General features: G+C 44.0%; 1 protein-coding gene across 2 annotated transcripts in view; it reads right to left on the bottom strand.

Moving 5' to 3' along the window:
• The window catches only part of LOC138589011 (inositol polyphosphate-5-phosphatase A), a 177,762-nt gene extending 161,234 nt beyond the window's left edge, over positions 1-16,528 (bottom strand). For both annotated transcript variants that reach the window (XM_069659282.1, XM_069659281.1), the window contains exon 1: positions 16,024-16,528. In XM_069659282.1, the coding sequence (XP_069515383.1) occupies positions 16,024-16,101 (78 nt within the window). In that variant the 5' untranslated portion in view covers positions 16,102-16,528. The remainder of the gene's footprint in view (positions 1-16,023) is intronic.
• Positions 16,529-17,069: the final 541 nt, after the last annotated feature.

Here is a 17,069-nt window from a genome sequence, read left to right as displayed (position 1 = left end):
GGACGTGAAGCATCGATGTTATTGTTTAGAGAGCGTCTGCTACACGTTACACTACACTTCACATACATCTCCTCTGCCTCAAAGATGACTGCATCGTCTGATTCAGCCACAGGAAGACGGCTGCCTTCTTTACGCTCGTTTTAGGGAGATCTGTGTGTAAACTGACGACACACAGACAGACACGCCTCTGACACAGTGTGGATGGAAATGTTCCTACTGAAAGCAACAAAAACTGTAGTTTAAATGTGTTCCTGAGGAAACTCCATAAAAAGCAGCAGGAAGAGCATTATTTAGACGAGTCCTATCACAACCTGACCCCTGAACACCCCCCTCCTTTCTGATTTATTGCTGTCTCACTGTTTTAGTCACTGGAAGAGGAAACGTGGGTGAGGCTCGGTCCTGAAGAGTCACAGTGTTTCCCAGACCTTAGAGAAAGAATAGGACGTCTCAGACAAAGATGCAGTGAGGCTAAATATAGCAGCAGGAGGAGAGTCAGAGAGGTGGAGAGAGGAGGGAGGGTCTCATTGTTCAGCTGTGTGCAGTGGAAACTTTACAGTCGGCAGGGGAAGAGCGGGTGATAACCCTCTGAAAGGTGAAGGATGATAAGAACACACACACGACACGCAGAAACACACGTATGTGCTGGAAAACTGGCAAAAGCCCAGCGACAAATTCAGAAACAAAGAGATCAGCGAGGAGGGAGGGGGTCCGACTCCCACCCAGCCGATCGCCACTCAACAGAGCTGAAGAGTTTTAGTTTCAGTCATGATTACTTTGTTGTATCTCAATTCTGGGCGAAAATATTGTTTAAAGCTTAAAGTATGTTTTTGAAATTACCCATGATGCACCACATTCAGGTAAAGAGCCTGATTTTAGTCTAGTTTGATGCTTAATGTGTACATGAGCCTGAATGCAGCACAACATATTACTGACAGCGCTCTGTTTATTTAAAAGTACAATAAAAAATGTCCCTAAAGTTAATAAATAATTGTTTGTTTTTTTTACATTTTACATTTACGTCTCAAAAAAGTGATTCCCTCCTTTTATTCATTCTGATGTTGAATTTCTGCAGAATTCAGGCTGAATACTTTGATTCATGTTTCTCAGAAAACATTTGATCACAACAGAAAGAGCAAAGGCATTCTGCTCGCTGTCCGTCTGTCCGTCTCTCTGCCTGTCTGTCTCTGTCTCTCTGTCTGGCGTGGCTTACAGGGACACGAGCCGATGTTAATGGGATTGGTGCCAGCTGTGCTTTACAGTTTTCTAATGAGGCGTAATGCTATCAAGAGCTTACGGCTGAAATGAAATCCTCATAGTTGACTCTACTTGTGATGCAGCAGTGCACACGCGAGTCACAGCGATTACACACCTGTAATAAAAGATGCACCTGAAACTAATAACAAGTATTCTGACCTCTTTCAAAACTCTGTAACACAATGGCAGCGTGTCCTGCAGGCAGGGAGGCAACAGATCATGGAACTCGGTTTAAGGAGACAAATTTGTTTCTCGCTCCGTACGACACAAATGATGCTCACGGTCTATAAAGCTCTTAGCTTCCTCTGCTAGCCATGACTGATAACTGTACCCAGTGACAGACTGTGAGGCACTGAGTAGGCGGAGTCTGCACATCATCTCACAACTACTTTAGCCTGCAGATGCTATAGTGTGTTAGTAAGTCTTTACTATCTGTTTTGCTATCAGTGCTGTTCATGAAAACTATGTGTGCATGTGCTTGCAACAGAAGAGCTCAGCATGCCGCCCACTCACACCCTCCTGTTGGTGCCTTGCAGACAGAGGTCACAGGTCAGTGCTAACAGGTTTCACTGCTGTGTTTGTGCATGATGTTAAGACAGTTCTGATGTTCAGTGTTTACAAACAATAATCGATGTAACTGCAGTGGGCCTGAGTTCCTCCAGCACCGAGGCTGACAGTGGGAGGACTAATGATGCAGTAATTAAAGCAGACGCCGAGCTCCAACACCACAGCAGCCTGATGAGGAGTTACACTCAATACCGCCCCCCCACATACACACACACACACACACACACACATACACACACACATACACATACACATACACACACAACACCCCCATCCTCCCCTGTGCAGCTGGCCCTTTATCTGCATCTGAAGGAGGAAAAACATCAGGATCTTTCTGGACCATTAACATCCTTCTGCTGCATGTACAGTGAGTGCACAGCTCCAGGAGGGCCGAGAACACATGTCACAGAGGTAACTGTTCAATAGATTCTGATTGTGATAGTATATCTAGCTGAGGCCTGAGGAAAGCAGATGGTTCTTAAACTTTAGAATAAAGTTCAGTGACACGTGCTTCAGTTGTCACATTTTTAAGACTTCCATGTTTCATTTGTGTTTTTCAGACCCTCTATTCTCTGACCACATTAGCTCAGGCTCAAGCGTCTCTTCAGTATTCACTGTCGTTGAGGTCTCCTCCTCTAAGAACAAACAGAACCGGAGACAAAAATCAGTAAGACACTGGATAAAGCAGCTTCAGCTTCTGTGTATCTCTGACGCTGCCTGGCGGAGCTGCTGCTAACTTTAGCTTAGCTTTTGTCTCTCTTAACTTTCAAAATCCGATGACTAAAGTCTTGTTCGGTTAAAGTGACAGTGAAGTGACCCGCACAGTCAGACAGTGGTCTGTTAGAAAACGTGCGCTTATACAGATTGTGTACAGATAACAGCCGAAGCTAAAAGGTTCTGTAGGTCAGTGAATAATAATAACTGAAGAAAGTATCGTTCTTAAAAGTTAAAGAATACAAACATTTTATTAAATGACACAAAACAAATTCTGAGCGTAGAAACATGAATGCACGATACAGTTCCTCTGAGGGCTGCACAATAATGCTGCAAACACAGGGAATGTGTGAAACATGCAGAGCAGCAGATGCACAGAGTGACAGTAAATATGCACTCTTTAAAATCTGTTTATTTATCACACTTCATATCGAGCAGACCTCGTGCCTACATATTTTTGCTTATTGTGTCGCTCAAATCTGTCCCACCTGAAGGTGATTGCTGTGGTTTTTATTTCAAAACAATTTAAGCAGTAATATGCAAACAATGATCTCCCACAGCCGCCTGCAGATCAGTTATCAGCTTAAACACACACAAATGTCTGCATGCAAACTATGAATCCAAACAGGATTACAAAACATGAGATCATCTTACTGGATCGTTTATCCGCTCTCTGCTCTCTCAGATACGATAAATGCAGAGCTGGATCTGCTCAGGGCGTCATGTGACAGCTAACAGGAGCTATCAGGCTATTTCAGTAGTGATGGAGAGGAGCACAGAGTGTGTTATGTATCATCTCAGCCTGCCTTTAAAGGGAGCCAGAGGGTGTCAAACAGGCACATACTGGTGGTTCACTGGGAGGGAGTTATCCAGCAGGATGTTGAGAGGAACCAGACGCAGATCTGAGCGATGGAGGATGAACTTTTGATTCATGCGCGCTGGTGCAAATTCTCCAGAAATGTACGGTGACTAGCTGGTATTTAAAGCATACAGTAAGAGCGTCCAGACGCTCTGACACATGCATGAATCCAGAGCAGGAAGCCCTCAGAGGCAGGAGGAAAAGTGCCGTCATATTCAGAGTCCGTACCCTCTCTGCTTAATGACTCCACCAGACCTGCTCCTCCTTTTTCAGGGTGGAAGAATAACAAAGGCCTCCGCATGGAAATATTCCCCCGCAGAGTGTACGTGGAGCAGAGACAATAAGCTCCTCATCAAAGGCTGCGGGTTAAATAAACAGCTGCTCTGCTGGGAAAGTGAGGCTCTGGGTGCACGGGAGAAAGATAGAGAGGTGGTGAGAGTCAAGCTCTCTGCAAGGGGTTCAGGTGAAGCAGCAGGCTGTATTTCTCTGCATTAATAAACCATGAGGTCACACAGTAGCTGCAGAGAATCAGGCTGCAGCGTGTGAGAGCCTGCAGGAGAAAGAAAGACCTTTCCCAAGTGTCCAATACGCCTGTGTGGAACCTGCAGAACGAGTTCATCTCAGCGTGTCTGCAGAGCAGGACCTGACATGTGACGATCAGCAGTCGCCCTGTGTGTCAGCACACTGCACTGTACCAGGGAGACACCCGGATATTCTTCAGCACTACAAGGCCAACAAGCCTCTGAACTCGATGGTCAGGACAATTTTGGGCGGCCAAAATGAAAGCTTGTTACATAGAAAACTACAGAAAAGTCTAAAACTGTTAGCAACTGTTAGCGACAGAAAATGATATGGTCCCTGTCAGAAAGCATGTACCTGATCAAGGTGTCCGACTCATCTCCTGTGAAAGCCCAAAGGTAAATCGCAAGCAGCAGGCCGGTGCCAACGCTACGATCTCAGCCCAGTCCGAAAAACTTTCACTCGCATTCACATGTGCAGAGCGCTACGTGTGCTGGGCGCTGTGTAGGCTGCAGCTTCAAGTGAATCCAAAGAGTCAGCACAGACAAGTCAGATCATCTGTCACCATAAAAGGAAATAAATAACCCTGTAGTCCACCCAAACCTCTCCACATTATATATGACAGGCACGCTGTCAATCGTATTCTTCTGACATCATCATCATGCAGGTCCGCTGCAGCGCTAGCAGGAGTTTAAACAAACGGAGCCGAAAAGATCGTTGGATGTGGAGTCCAGTCGATCGTCCTCCATCATACCGAGCTCTGCAGGAGCTGCTGGAGCGTCAGGCTTCACTAACAGCCCCCTAACCGCCTCACATTCAGGTGCATTCACACCTAGCGAAAGTGTGATTCGAATCAAAGATCAAGTTTTGGTTCGTGTTCACATGGCAGCTTTTACCAGTGAAACTGCTCTCTGATTGGTCAGAATTTCCATGTTGGAAAACTCCCTGAAGTAAACAAAGAGAGAGAGAGAGAAGTTGAAAGTCTGGGCCGAAGCGGTCAGGTGTCAAAGCACCCTAAAAACTGAATGCAGATCAAAAGTTTTCATTGAATGTTGAATTAGGAGGTGAGAATGAACCTGGATGAAACTCTTCTGTTAGTGTCGCGTCGGTCCATACAAGGCCTTAGCGTTTGTGGTAGACTGATTTTTTTTACCTCTGAAGAGAGAAAGCTAGCTGTTTTAATGCTAAGCTAACGCTCTTCTGGATGTCACTTTCGATTTATCCTAGCTATGAGAGTGGTATCGATCTACTCGTCTTAAAGGGATTAAGTGTATTACAAAATGTTTCTCTAGAAACCAGAAGGCTTATTTATCAAAGATGGTTCTCAGTGTCCAACATGTCCTTTTCAGACACGCACTCCTGACAACTTCCAGAAAACTTCAAGACCCAAGCCCCCGACATTTTCCAGAGCTGTCCTTTCACACATGTCCCTCACAGTAGGAGATTGTCCCGGTGGGATATAGCGGTCTCATGAAGCGGGACATGATGTAAAAAGTACACCGTGTTCCCCACAACTGACAGTTTCATCATCAGCCCTTACAGCCAGCAGCTCCTGACTCCCTTCATTTCACCAGTCTGCAGACATCTTTGCTGTCGTCTTCTAAACGATCCTTCTTCTTCACCCTCGGGTGTTTTTAACCATCCTGTTATGTGTCGCTCTTCTGGTTTCACACCGGTCACGTGATCTAAACGTCGAAGTGAATGTTCCTGACTATTACCTGCTGCATTCACATCAGCTCACCCCGACTTCTTGCAGACATTTCACCACGCGGCTGCAGGAGAAAGTCTGCGTAAAGTCGGGGTGAAATGTTCAGACACATGCACCCCACCTGGACGATGTGGGGACATGTTCAGGAGTGCAGTGCGTGTGTGAAAGCGGCTAAAGAGGTATATTATCTATACCTGAAGGGTCAGCTCAGTGTTCACAGCTCTATAGATCGGTACGCTTAAATTTAGCTGCTCATGAAAACACTGAAATGAACAAACTCACATCACCATCTTTGTTTTGGTCCAGAAACAATCACGCCACAACTTCACAGTTTAGCTCTCACTGCTGTTAGCACTGCAGAGCTGTTGGACACAGAGTTTATGTGACAGGGAAACAGACGAAACAAACACACCAACAGATTAACAGAAAAAGGTAACCCCTGAAATCTTTTAGACGGTCTTATCTCTTGATGTTGACTTTATGCATCTCTTCTTGTGGGCAGACTTCTGGTGGTCCTCCTGCGACAGCCACAGCTCCTTTATTTCACAAGTGTGTCTCCTCTGCAGATTAAAGAGCTATAAGCTCGTCTGCAATCAATAAGTGTGTGTGTCTGTGTCTCAGCAGGACACAGTGATAAGCCTGTGTGTGTCTGTGTTCATGTGTGACTGTAACAAACAGCATCACAGTGAGATCGCACGGAGCTGAAGAGGATCAGAGACAAACACTGGAGCGGACTCACGGCCTGCTGTTGCTTAGCGAGCTCTTTAAAACACACTTTAGGTTTACAAGATGAAAAGGAGCCAAATTCCTGTGATAAACAGCGCTGACGCACGCCGAAGCACCGCACATAAACACCGCACACATTTCCAGGTATAAAGACCAACAGATTCATGACACAGAGAAACAAAGAGCTCAGACCGTGAACGTCTCTGCTGACGGGTGCAGATCATCCACAGGGTCAGGCTCCTCCAGCAGAGGGTTCGTAAAAAGAGAGAGGAGGTGACGAGCTGAGAACTTTCCGACCACATCAACACATGAGCACAGAATCAGGTCGTGGTTGTCGTCACACAAACAGAATCCTCCGTACGCGACAGATATAAGACCACTGACACTAAAAACATGCTGATATCAAAGGTTAAAGCCCTCTCAAGCTGTGACAGCTTCAACATGATGTGACCCCGACCTGACCTGCAGGAGAGACAGGAAATCATAGACTTTTCATAAACATCAAACAAACTCTTCATAAGGTTTTAACTTCTGCACAATCTCATTAAAGCGTATCGAAAATAAAAACCTCATCAGGTAAAGCATTCGTTCTTTTTGCACTGCAAAGCTGAGACTCTTTTCTATCATCACATTTTACATTTGTCATCACGCCGTTACAGTAGGTGCAGGTCGAACATGGTGACATCCTGCAGGAAGCTGCAATACGGCAGCTGGAGATCCTTTTTGATCTAAAATAGAAACCACAACAGCGAGAGTTTAACTCTCATAGTCTTTAAGTTGAACAGATTTTAAGGATGTGAAACATTTGAAATTACTCCAAGAAATGACATCACAATGAAGAAAATACTACTACACACTGGGGGTGTAACGATTACTCAACTAAAATCGATGACAAAATTAGTTGCCAATGATTTTAACTATCAAAATAGTCGTCAGTCGCAGCCCTGCCAGGCCCTGCTGGACCATCTGCATCGCTCTAACCCGTAAATTCCACCAGATGCGTGTTGGGTCCATCTCCGCTCCAACATCTCTGCTGCGTCACAGCTCCGGCAGTGCGGAGCTCTCCGCTGGAGATACGCAGGGCTTCTATCTCTGCTGCATGCCGGAGCACTGCGCATCAATTCAGCACGGAGCAGATCGGGTGAGACAGGAAGTCCGACACCGAAACCACATTAAAACATCCGCTTCATTTTCAGAATAAAATACTCTGTGTTGACACCAGGTTGCATTTCACTTAACTACAGGTTATCCCCACGTGTCTGTAATTGTTTTATTTATTTATTTATTTATGCTTTATTTGATAAGGACGGATACAATATACATAGACAAACTGAAAACAGCCGTCCAAAGCAAGTATCCTGTTTAAAGCGTCTGCTAGTTTGCAACATCGTCCCCAGAAGGGCTTTTAGGAAACTGAGAGTAACAGAAGAGTAAGAAAGAAAATACATGAAATACAACAAGTTACAATTAAGCACACATGAATAACATTAAAGCTAAACGTGAGTGCAGGTTTGTTGTTGAATAAACCAGGATTTGGCAGCTGTTTAAAAGGTGGTGAAGTTTGCAGCAAATTTCAAGTGATCAGGCAGCGAGTTCCACGACTTTGTTCCAACAAAACATGTTGTGCAGAATGGCACCTTACAGCTGTCCTGGTGGATCTGCTAAAACTCTTCTTTAATCTCCTGATGTTTTCACAGTTTTATAGCACACATGTCGTATTATCTTGTTCGATCGCGCGTGATTCGGTAATTACCATGGGAACTCCTTGGTCTCGCGGCTCATCCAAACTGCGAGACCATCGATACACACGAGAGGACAAAGACTTTTTTAAGTTGTTTCTGAAACAAACATTTGCAAGATTTTGATGCGCCAGTCGACCAGAATCACAAAATTAACCTTTTGTTTGTTTTACTTGTGTTTTTGTGCAAATAAATTTACTCCATCTTGCCTGTGTTGGTGTGGCAGGAAGTGCCTCCAAACCTCAGCAGATGAAAACAAGCTGACTGTGCAGTTAGAAACAGTCAGGTGAGATACTCTGTGATGGGTGTAAACCGTGTAGATATTGATTGATTTAAACTCACTGACTTTGTATTTCTAAAGCAAACATGTCAATGATCTAAAAATACCTCAAATGCACTTAAAAAAAATCATACTTGATACACGACTTACACCCTCACACACAGTGCAGACTGGGGGAAGTCCACAGTGAGTGTGTGGACTGAGACATGGAGACCTGCTACAGGTCACGCCTCATCGGGGCATCATGATCTTAACCTGGTTACTCATGTCAACAAATTACCACATAATAAAAAGTATTGCACATATAACCATCTGCATTAAAGCGTTATATTGGAAGTGGAAAGAATGTGAGGAGTATATGTGAATCTGCACAGAGACCATTAATCACTGGTGTTATATATAACATGAGAGCCCTCCCCTGGTCCCAGATAAGGACCTGATTCAAAGCTGGGAATGTCAAAGTCCAACAGAAGGATCAAACATCATCACTATTAAACAGTAGTTGTATATCTGCCCCTGTTTGATGCTACAGACTGCTCAGGTAAATGTTGTTCAGCTCATCTTCTCCCTCTGAAGCTCTGACTCTGTTATGAGAGGACGGAGGAGGGCAGAGCTGGGAGAATATCCAAAATAGCATCATCTGATCTTTCTTTCATAAACTTTTCCACTCCTGCAGCAACACACTGGAACAGTTTGGCAGAAGAAGAAGCACAGCAATCAGCTGTCAGATGAATTACTTAGTCACAGTCTCTGCAGCTGAGCTTCTCCCCATAAAACCAGAGCTAAAAAAGTCCCAAAGTTAAGACCTCATATTAGAAAGAAAGCTGTTTCAACCTTGTAAGTTTATCTGCTAACAACACAGGCTGCTATCTTACATCTGCACTCCTCCTGCCAACACTATAAATACACATCCTGAATGCTCATTACATTTATTCAGTCAGGGAATTCACTACCATCATGTGCCGTGTGACTAAAGGCTAAAGATAGCTGCAGGGTCCACGCTGGCTGCAGTGACATCCTCACATGTTTACAAGGAAAATACACATTAAAGGGGAATTCATCTGTTTTTAAACCACATAACTTTGGGTCTACATGACTTAAAGGTACACAAAGTGTTTGAATGTCGGCAGTAGATGTGTTCAGCCTGCAGCAGTGAAACAGGCTGTAATGGCTGCAACATAATCCTAAATGGATCAAAGGTCGTCCACTAAAAGTTCTTGTTGTTTCCACTGACAGGCTCAGATTGTTATTCTAAGTGTGTGACAACATCACAGAAAGGATCCCTACAGAGATAGACCTTTTTGTTACAGAGGAAGATGATTGTTTTAACCACAAACAGACGTTACATCGCTCTCTGCAGACACACCAGACTCCATTCATAAAAAGAGTAATTTTACCTGAATACAGGAGATACAAGCCCTCTGCTGGCTCGATCTGTTAGTTTGTTTGTGTTATTGTGTGACTTTGGTGTTTTAAACAGTTGGTTTGCACACAGTATTTGTTTAACACATTACAACACAAACAAACTGACCAATAGGGCAGTGGTAGACCAACAAGTCCAATGCACCAAGGGTTGTAAAATTACTGCTTTTTTGAATGGAGTTTGGTGTGTTTGCAGAGAGCGACGTAACGTCTGTTTCTGGTTAAAAAAAATCATGTCATCTCTGTAGCAAAAAGGTCTATCTCTGTAGGGATCCTTTCTGTAACGTTGTCACATACTTAGAATAACAATCTGAGCCTGTCAGTGGAAACAACAAGAACTTTTAGTGGACGCACTTTGATCCATCAAGGATTATGTTGCAGCCATTACAACCTGTTTCACTGCTGCTGGTTGAAGCTATGTCCCAGAGCGATTCCAAACTTTTTGTAACCATTTGTCATTTAGACCCTGAAATGTGTCAAAATCAGTCCAAGGTTTAAAACATTCCCAGATTCACCCTTTAACCTCACTGCTCTATGTTTGGTGGAGAGAAAGACTTCCCAACTACTCACACACTGTCATTGAAGACAAAATACTTGGAGCAGTATATGCAGAGCATTTTCCCTGCTCTGTTTCTATCTTTGGTGTTGTAAATATTGCAGCTCAGTGGGGTCTGGGCGGTGAAACAGCTAATGAGCTGTCAGTGGTCAGGAGAGGAAGAAACAGAGGGAGCAGGAGGGGAAGAAAGAGGGAGGCGTGATGAGAAATAAGTTGGAAGACCAAACTCACAAGGGGGGCTATTCATAGCCATCCATTGCATCACCATATGGTCATCTTGGCTTGGCAAACAAGAGCCATATGTAATCAAAAGAGAACCAGCCAGCAGTGGCCGGTGTTTACTGCAATGAGAGCACTGGAGGAGTATGTAGGAGCCATCATTAGGATAATATGAGCAGAGAGGAGCCTGTCCACTGAGCAACCCATCAACTCACATCCTGATGGCATCTGTTCGTCAGGTTTTCATCTTTCGGATGAATCAAACCGCGCTTTCTGCTGGAACGTCTCCAAAAGTCATGATGATATTATTTCTCAGGGATCACACATTGGAGAGGACAAACAAATTGCACCTATAGTTTGTCTTTTCTGGACTGAACATTATTTCTTTGGTTAGTTTCAAACAGGACTGACAAAAACTTTCTGTCCATCCATTTTTGTCCACTTATCCAAGGCTGGGTCACTGTGGCAGCAGGCTAAGTAAGTAAGTCCAGACATCTTCCTTCACGCAGCATTTTCCAGCTCCTCTGAGGGTATCCTGTAGCATTCCCAGGCCAGATAAGAAATGTCATCCTTCCAGCAAGTTCTGGGTCTGCCCTGACTCCCATATCAGTCAGCTGTGAACAGAAAACCCCCACAGGAAGATGCCCAGGAGGATCCTAAGATGTCCAAACAACCTAAGCTAACTCCTTTAGATGCAAAGGAGCAGCGGCTTTGCTCCGAGCTCCATCCATTTGTCCGAGCTCATAACCTGTGTTTGAGGTTGAGCCAATCTTTAGGACTCGACCAAAAGCTCATGACCAGAGGTGAGCGTTGGAACGTAGATCGACTGGTAAATAAAAGGTTTGTCTTCTGGGTCAGCTCCCTCTACAAAGGGTCGGTCCGGCATTACCGCTGACACCACACCAATCTGTCCCCTTTATCCTTACTCTTGAACACATTTATAAGTTACTTGCGCCCGACCTGGAGGGAGCAATCTACCATTTTTCCGGCAAAGAACCATGGCCACTTTCTGTGTAACCTTGAAACCCGTACGTAAATGTACCTAAACCCGAGATCACTTTTGCATTTCCATTGCAGACAGTACTTCTAAATGAAGGCAGGGGTTCAAACATGGAGGTAGCTGGAATTTACACCTAACCACCAAAGTAAACAAAGGACAACAATGCAGAAGACCTCGTTGATCGTCCATGGAATGGTGTTACACGCCAACATTTTGAGAGTATTCAGTCTCCAATACATCAAAGGGTTGTTTAAAAATGTCCAGTTTGTGCATTGAGTCCTTTGTGATGCAAGAAGTGACAATTCTGTTGACGAATCAACAATGTAGGGTTTCTAGCTCCACCTTGAAGTCCTGGTTGAGTATGCAAGGTGCCTCACAGGGGAGGGCAAGCGGGAAAAGGGACCGAAAGGACCGGTTCTACTGGTACCATACAAGACTTTAGCCAATGGAAATGTCCAATGCAAAAGTCCAAGTGAACTCAGCTTAAGTGTTGATGAGTATATTAAGGATTACTGTCCTGGCAACTCAAGAGGTGCATGATGGACTTGTAAGGAAAACTGGATTAGAGGTGGGAGTTGGTTTGTTTTTCAAGCATTCATTTTAGAGTCCAAACGTTCCTTTAAGAGGTCGTTTCCTGAATGTGGTTTGTTGGTGGATTACCTTTCCATTTAAAAACCTGCACCTCAGGCGTCATCGCTCTGTTATTTGGTGACACCCAAGAGCAGCGGGCACGGTGTCCACCTGTTTAAACAAAACCAATACTGAAAGGAAAACACTGCGGAGCTCTCCCAACATATCAGATACGAACATGCCCACAAACTGTCACGAGTTTCCTGCTGGAGTTCAACTAGTTTATTTACAGAACGACTCAAGTCCATCAAACTTTGTATGTTATTTCTTGTAATGTCCATTAGCAGGAAAAAATAAATCAGTGCACGGTTTCGTAAAATCGTTAATTGTTTTCATCTGCGTTGAGCTGTTTACTACTCTGGATCAGGATTCCTGCAGGACCCATGGGATTCCCACACAGCCTTCCCACTGTGTCTCCAGGATGGGAACGGATAATAAGGCAAAGCCTGGCAGGGGATATTCTCAGGCTTGGAAGGACTTAATGCATCATGTAGGATAGTGTATGTTGAAGCATTATCATCTTAATCATCTTAACCGTTCCAGCACGGGGTCAACATGTAACGTCCTTTGTTTAAAATAAATTAACCTTTAGACTCTGCAGAAGAAATGGTGCACCAGTGCCTACAGCAGTATTTTTGCCTTTTGTCGGAGGTACGGACGCCTGTTTTCGTAGGGTTAAGAGATTTGTAGCATGGATGGCAAGTTTTTTCATCCCAACATCTCTTGAATATTTAAAAACCAATATGACTGTCTAACAAACACACAGCAACAAAATTGAAACAGGATTAGAAGCTCTTGACCAAAAGTGATGGAAAGTTTGGATGGAAATTAATGAATTGGGTCCAGAAAGAAAGAGTCATACGCGTTGTGTCTCGCATGTGAACACAGTCTCTCCTTGTGTCAAACAGGTACATGTGTGCGGCTGCTGTTTTCCAACTTGCTGGTTAACTTGTTGGAAAAGTAAAATAGCAAACAAACAAGCTCTCTCTCAGCTGGAGGGGGGCTTTGTCGTGCAAACACAGAGTGAGCATGTGAAACTGCAAACGCAAATACAGGTGATGTTCGTTTTACATTTGGAACAACAAGTCTGCCGTCATGATGAGACTGACGACGGATGCCTCAGAGGTCTTCAGCTTGAGGATGAATGTTTGACTGTAGCTCCACAGAAAAGCCAATTTACCATCAATAAGTGGGTGTTTAATCAAACAAGCAACTTGACTCGACTGATTGTGTTGACATATGATAAACACTGGGAGGGAATGGCTTAGACAAATACTTTTACAAGAAGCATTTAAAGAAGACATTTAATTGCAGCATCATAGGAAAACAGCACTGCGTGGTACGGCTCAATTCGCCTCGCTTGGAACACTTCTGTTTTGGTCTACAATCGGCAACATTATTGGATAGTACCTCGTAATTGTTTCACCTCAGCCGTCTACACTTTTGTTTTAGAGCTTTGTCGTTGTTCACAGAGCTGCAGGAGAAACATCATGACAGGATTTAACTTCACACACCAAGTCTCAAAAAGACCCTTCAGTGTTCGTCGTTTACAAGGTTTGTACAGAGAGGCGAATTATCAGCAGAGGTCTCCTCTTCTCCGTCTTTCTCGGATGCTTTAAGGGCTGTGAGATGAGCTGCTAAACTCAGCTCTTTTCTCTCTTAACTTCTGGATGTTCGATTACTTAAATTCTTCCTCTGGTTGAATAATATAGTAAGCAACAATCAGGACCTAAAAAGTGACGGTTGCCCTGAAACACTGAGAAGGAAGTCGGCTGGAAGTCTTTTACCGTCCACGGTGCAAACTAGAAAGTGCAGACTGATTATTTGTGTGTGATCTGTCCATTTCATATATATATATATATATATATATATATATATATTGTATCCAAAGTTCATCATCGTTATCGACATAAAGTTTATCATGAGCCTGTATCAAGATGTGAAACCGCCCAGTCTTATTTCCAAACAACGCAACAAGCCCTAAAAGAGCACAAACTACATGTCCTCTGCATTAGTGATAAAGCCTGTAACATCAGCCGGTCCTAAACTTATTGATCAATGCTTCAAATTCGCGGCCATCTTTTACTCTTCATTTAAAAACATCCTACATCAAACGCTTGTATCAACACCTGAAGTGAAAGAGGAACACTTGTTCAAACACATTTTACCTGCGTGCTGAGGCCGTCAGGACGAGTCCGTGTTTACATTTGTAATGGCTGTAAATACAGGAGCCTTCAGTCGAGTAATCTGAGACGCAATTAGCAACAAAAGGCTTGCATGTTTTTCTTATTGAGGTTATATGGAGGCCTGAAGCAGATCATATTGTATGTTGGAGCCATAGCACATAATTTACTCATCTACAGCGGAGCTAACAGTTAAGAATCAGCCCACAAAGACTTCATTCAACACATACACGTCGCAGAAGGGAAGCCTGAATGCTGCAGACTATAGATAGCCTCAAATACAACCAGAAGGAAACATGCTCTAATGTGCATTTTGGCTCCGTCTGTCAGAAGTCTGGTGTTCTGCTTGTGAGTGGCTATTTATAGTCTTACTCCAACGAGGGAGACGGCTCTTCCCTCATGTTTGGGATCAGCTCTTCACACGGGTGAGAGGAGGGAGGAAGAGGGAGGGGAGGAGGGGGGGGGGGGGGTCTCTATTGACACAACACAGAAAGTGACACAAAGCGTTTGAACTTGCAGCATGTCACTGTGACAGCTCGAGCCCGAAACACAGAGTCCAAACACATGATAACAGCCAGAGATATCATTGAACAGCCTGTAGACAGACACTCCTTATGAGCCTGACACACCTACAGCTACACACAGCAGTTTGCTTCCATAAGCCAAGTGAGCGAAGAGATTTATCTGGAGTGAACATTAGGACGCTGCTTGTTCTCACAAGGATGTTAGTGAGTGTAATTCTTCACACTGTCTCTAGGAAATACCCTCCTCCTGCTCAGTGAGATGCTGCAGCATGAATGGAAGTTAATAACTAGAAGGTGTAGACCTGTTCGACTGGCAGCAAATCAGGCTGCTTAGTTACCTCAATCCAGTCTTTTAATAATTATAAGAATATACACACCAAGCTTTTACAGCGGCGGGTGTTGAACATCAGTTCATTCTTCCGTGCTGTGTTTGCTAATTATAAGATCAGAATTATGTCTGTGGGCCGGTCAGATCAAGTATTAGTTAGGTCTGTTGCAAAGCACAGAATTGCATATTGTATTAAATAGATTTAAGGGATTAAGGAGGGTAAAACTGAATTAAAAATATGTTAAATGACAACCTAAATCTCTTTTATTTCTTTCATATCTGGCACTTCTAAAAGAGTAGATTGAGCATGCATGATTTGAAGCGTTGGATTCTACACTGTATGCTGCAGGAAAACTCTGGTGCTGCAGAGATCAACAGAAACACATGTCAATAACTTATTTTTTTAATATTAGTTTGTGCTTCCTAGAAAACCTCAGTTAACTCTCATAAGTTTCTGAGAGGAGGGTGCTCTCTGCAGAGGTAAACTGCTGCTGCATGATTACTAAGTTACAGGTTGCATCTGAGCAAATAACGACATAGATTATGACTAATACATGTCATTCATACAGACAGTGAGGAGAAAGAGAGTGTGCAGAAGACATAACCTTGTACACACAGCTAGCATGGGTGTGCACGGTTCTGAGAGGCCCATGTGTGTGTGCAGAGAGAGTAAAGGTGTTTACTTCACACACACACACACACGAGTCGTGACCAGGTTTCAGCACAACACGAGCAGACAGCTTTGCAAACATCAGCGTGAACAGACACAGTAAAGGTATCAGTGGACAAACTCACATCTTCGAACAGAGATCCAACGTTGGCTGTCACCAGCAGTATTCCTGTGCCCTGCGCTGCTGTCAGCTTCCCTGCCATGATTCTGCCTCGCAGGTGGGTCTGGGACTTACAGCTACAGCGGACTTTACAGGTAAGAAGCGAAGAAAACAAACGAAGAAGAAGCCGGAGAACGTGTCGGGAGACTGATTATAAGAGTGGGAATGTGCGACTGAAGCCGGGGCTGGAGCGGCTCGGCTGGAGCATATTTTTCAGCAGTGGCCGTTCATCTAACCAGGAGTTGCTCTGCAGTAGAAGCTCCGTTGTTGGCGGCGGTTAGCGTGCTGCTGCTGCTGCTGCTGCTTCTCGCGCTACTTTTCCCCGGTCAGAGTCATCGCAAAAGTTTCCGGTTTAATCCACGGCGAGTGTCCGACAGCTCTGTTTCATTTCAGCGACCCGGGTCTCCCCTGGCTTTTGGTTGCAGTGTAAAAGTCTCCCTCCGACAGCAGGACTCTGAGCCAGGACCATTGCCTTCACTGTTTAGAGAGGAGAGGCTGAGCTCTGACGTCACTGTGCCAATGGAAACACGGCGCCGTCTTAAAGGGGCCGCGCTCCGTAAACACATCAGATCACGGCATCCATTATCGGACACAACTGGGCTACCCCCGGATGAGTGCGCGGGATGGATCAGAGGTTCTCAAACTGACTTCAATATTATACCCCCTCTGAATATGTTTTTGCCACAAATTAAGCCGATCTAAAGAGGTACATGGCTTCATCACGTCGTTTTTTAACTTGTTTTTGCTTTCTTTTGATCTTATTTCTTGGCATTTACAGCTGTTTTGATGCTAATTTAAAATCACAGGGAGCAAATGTAATGTTGAACCTAATTTTGTTTGTTGCAACAGTAAACAGTTTAGCACAGTTAATGATCACATTAAAAATAGGAATATTAAATATAACGTGTTTTTATAAAATTTACATTTTTATTTGTCTTAATAAAGTTTAATTTGTCTTAATAAAGTTTAATTCGCCTAAGCTGCTTTTCGACAGCAGGAACCAGGATCTAA

This window comes from Semicossyphus pulcher, unplaced genomic scaffold (genome assembly GCF_022749685.1).
Source record: "Semicossyphus pulcher isolate SPU_LCO1_2020_fin unplaced genomic scaffold, fSemPul1.0.p SCAF_12, whole genome shotgun sequence".
Taxonomy (NCBI): Eukaryota; Metazoa; Chordata; class Actinopteri; order Labriformes; family Labridae; genus Semicossyphus; species Semicossyphus pulcher.
Note: the sequence above shows the minus strand (reverse complement) of the source record. Positions and strands in the feature narration are given on the sequence as shown.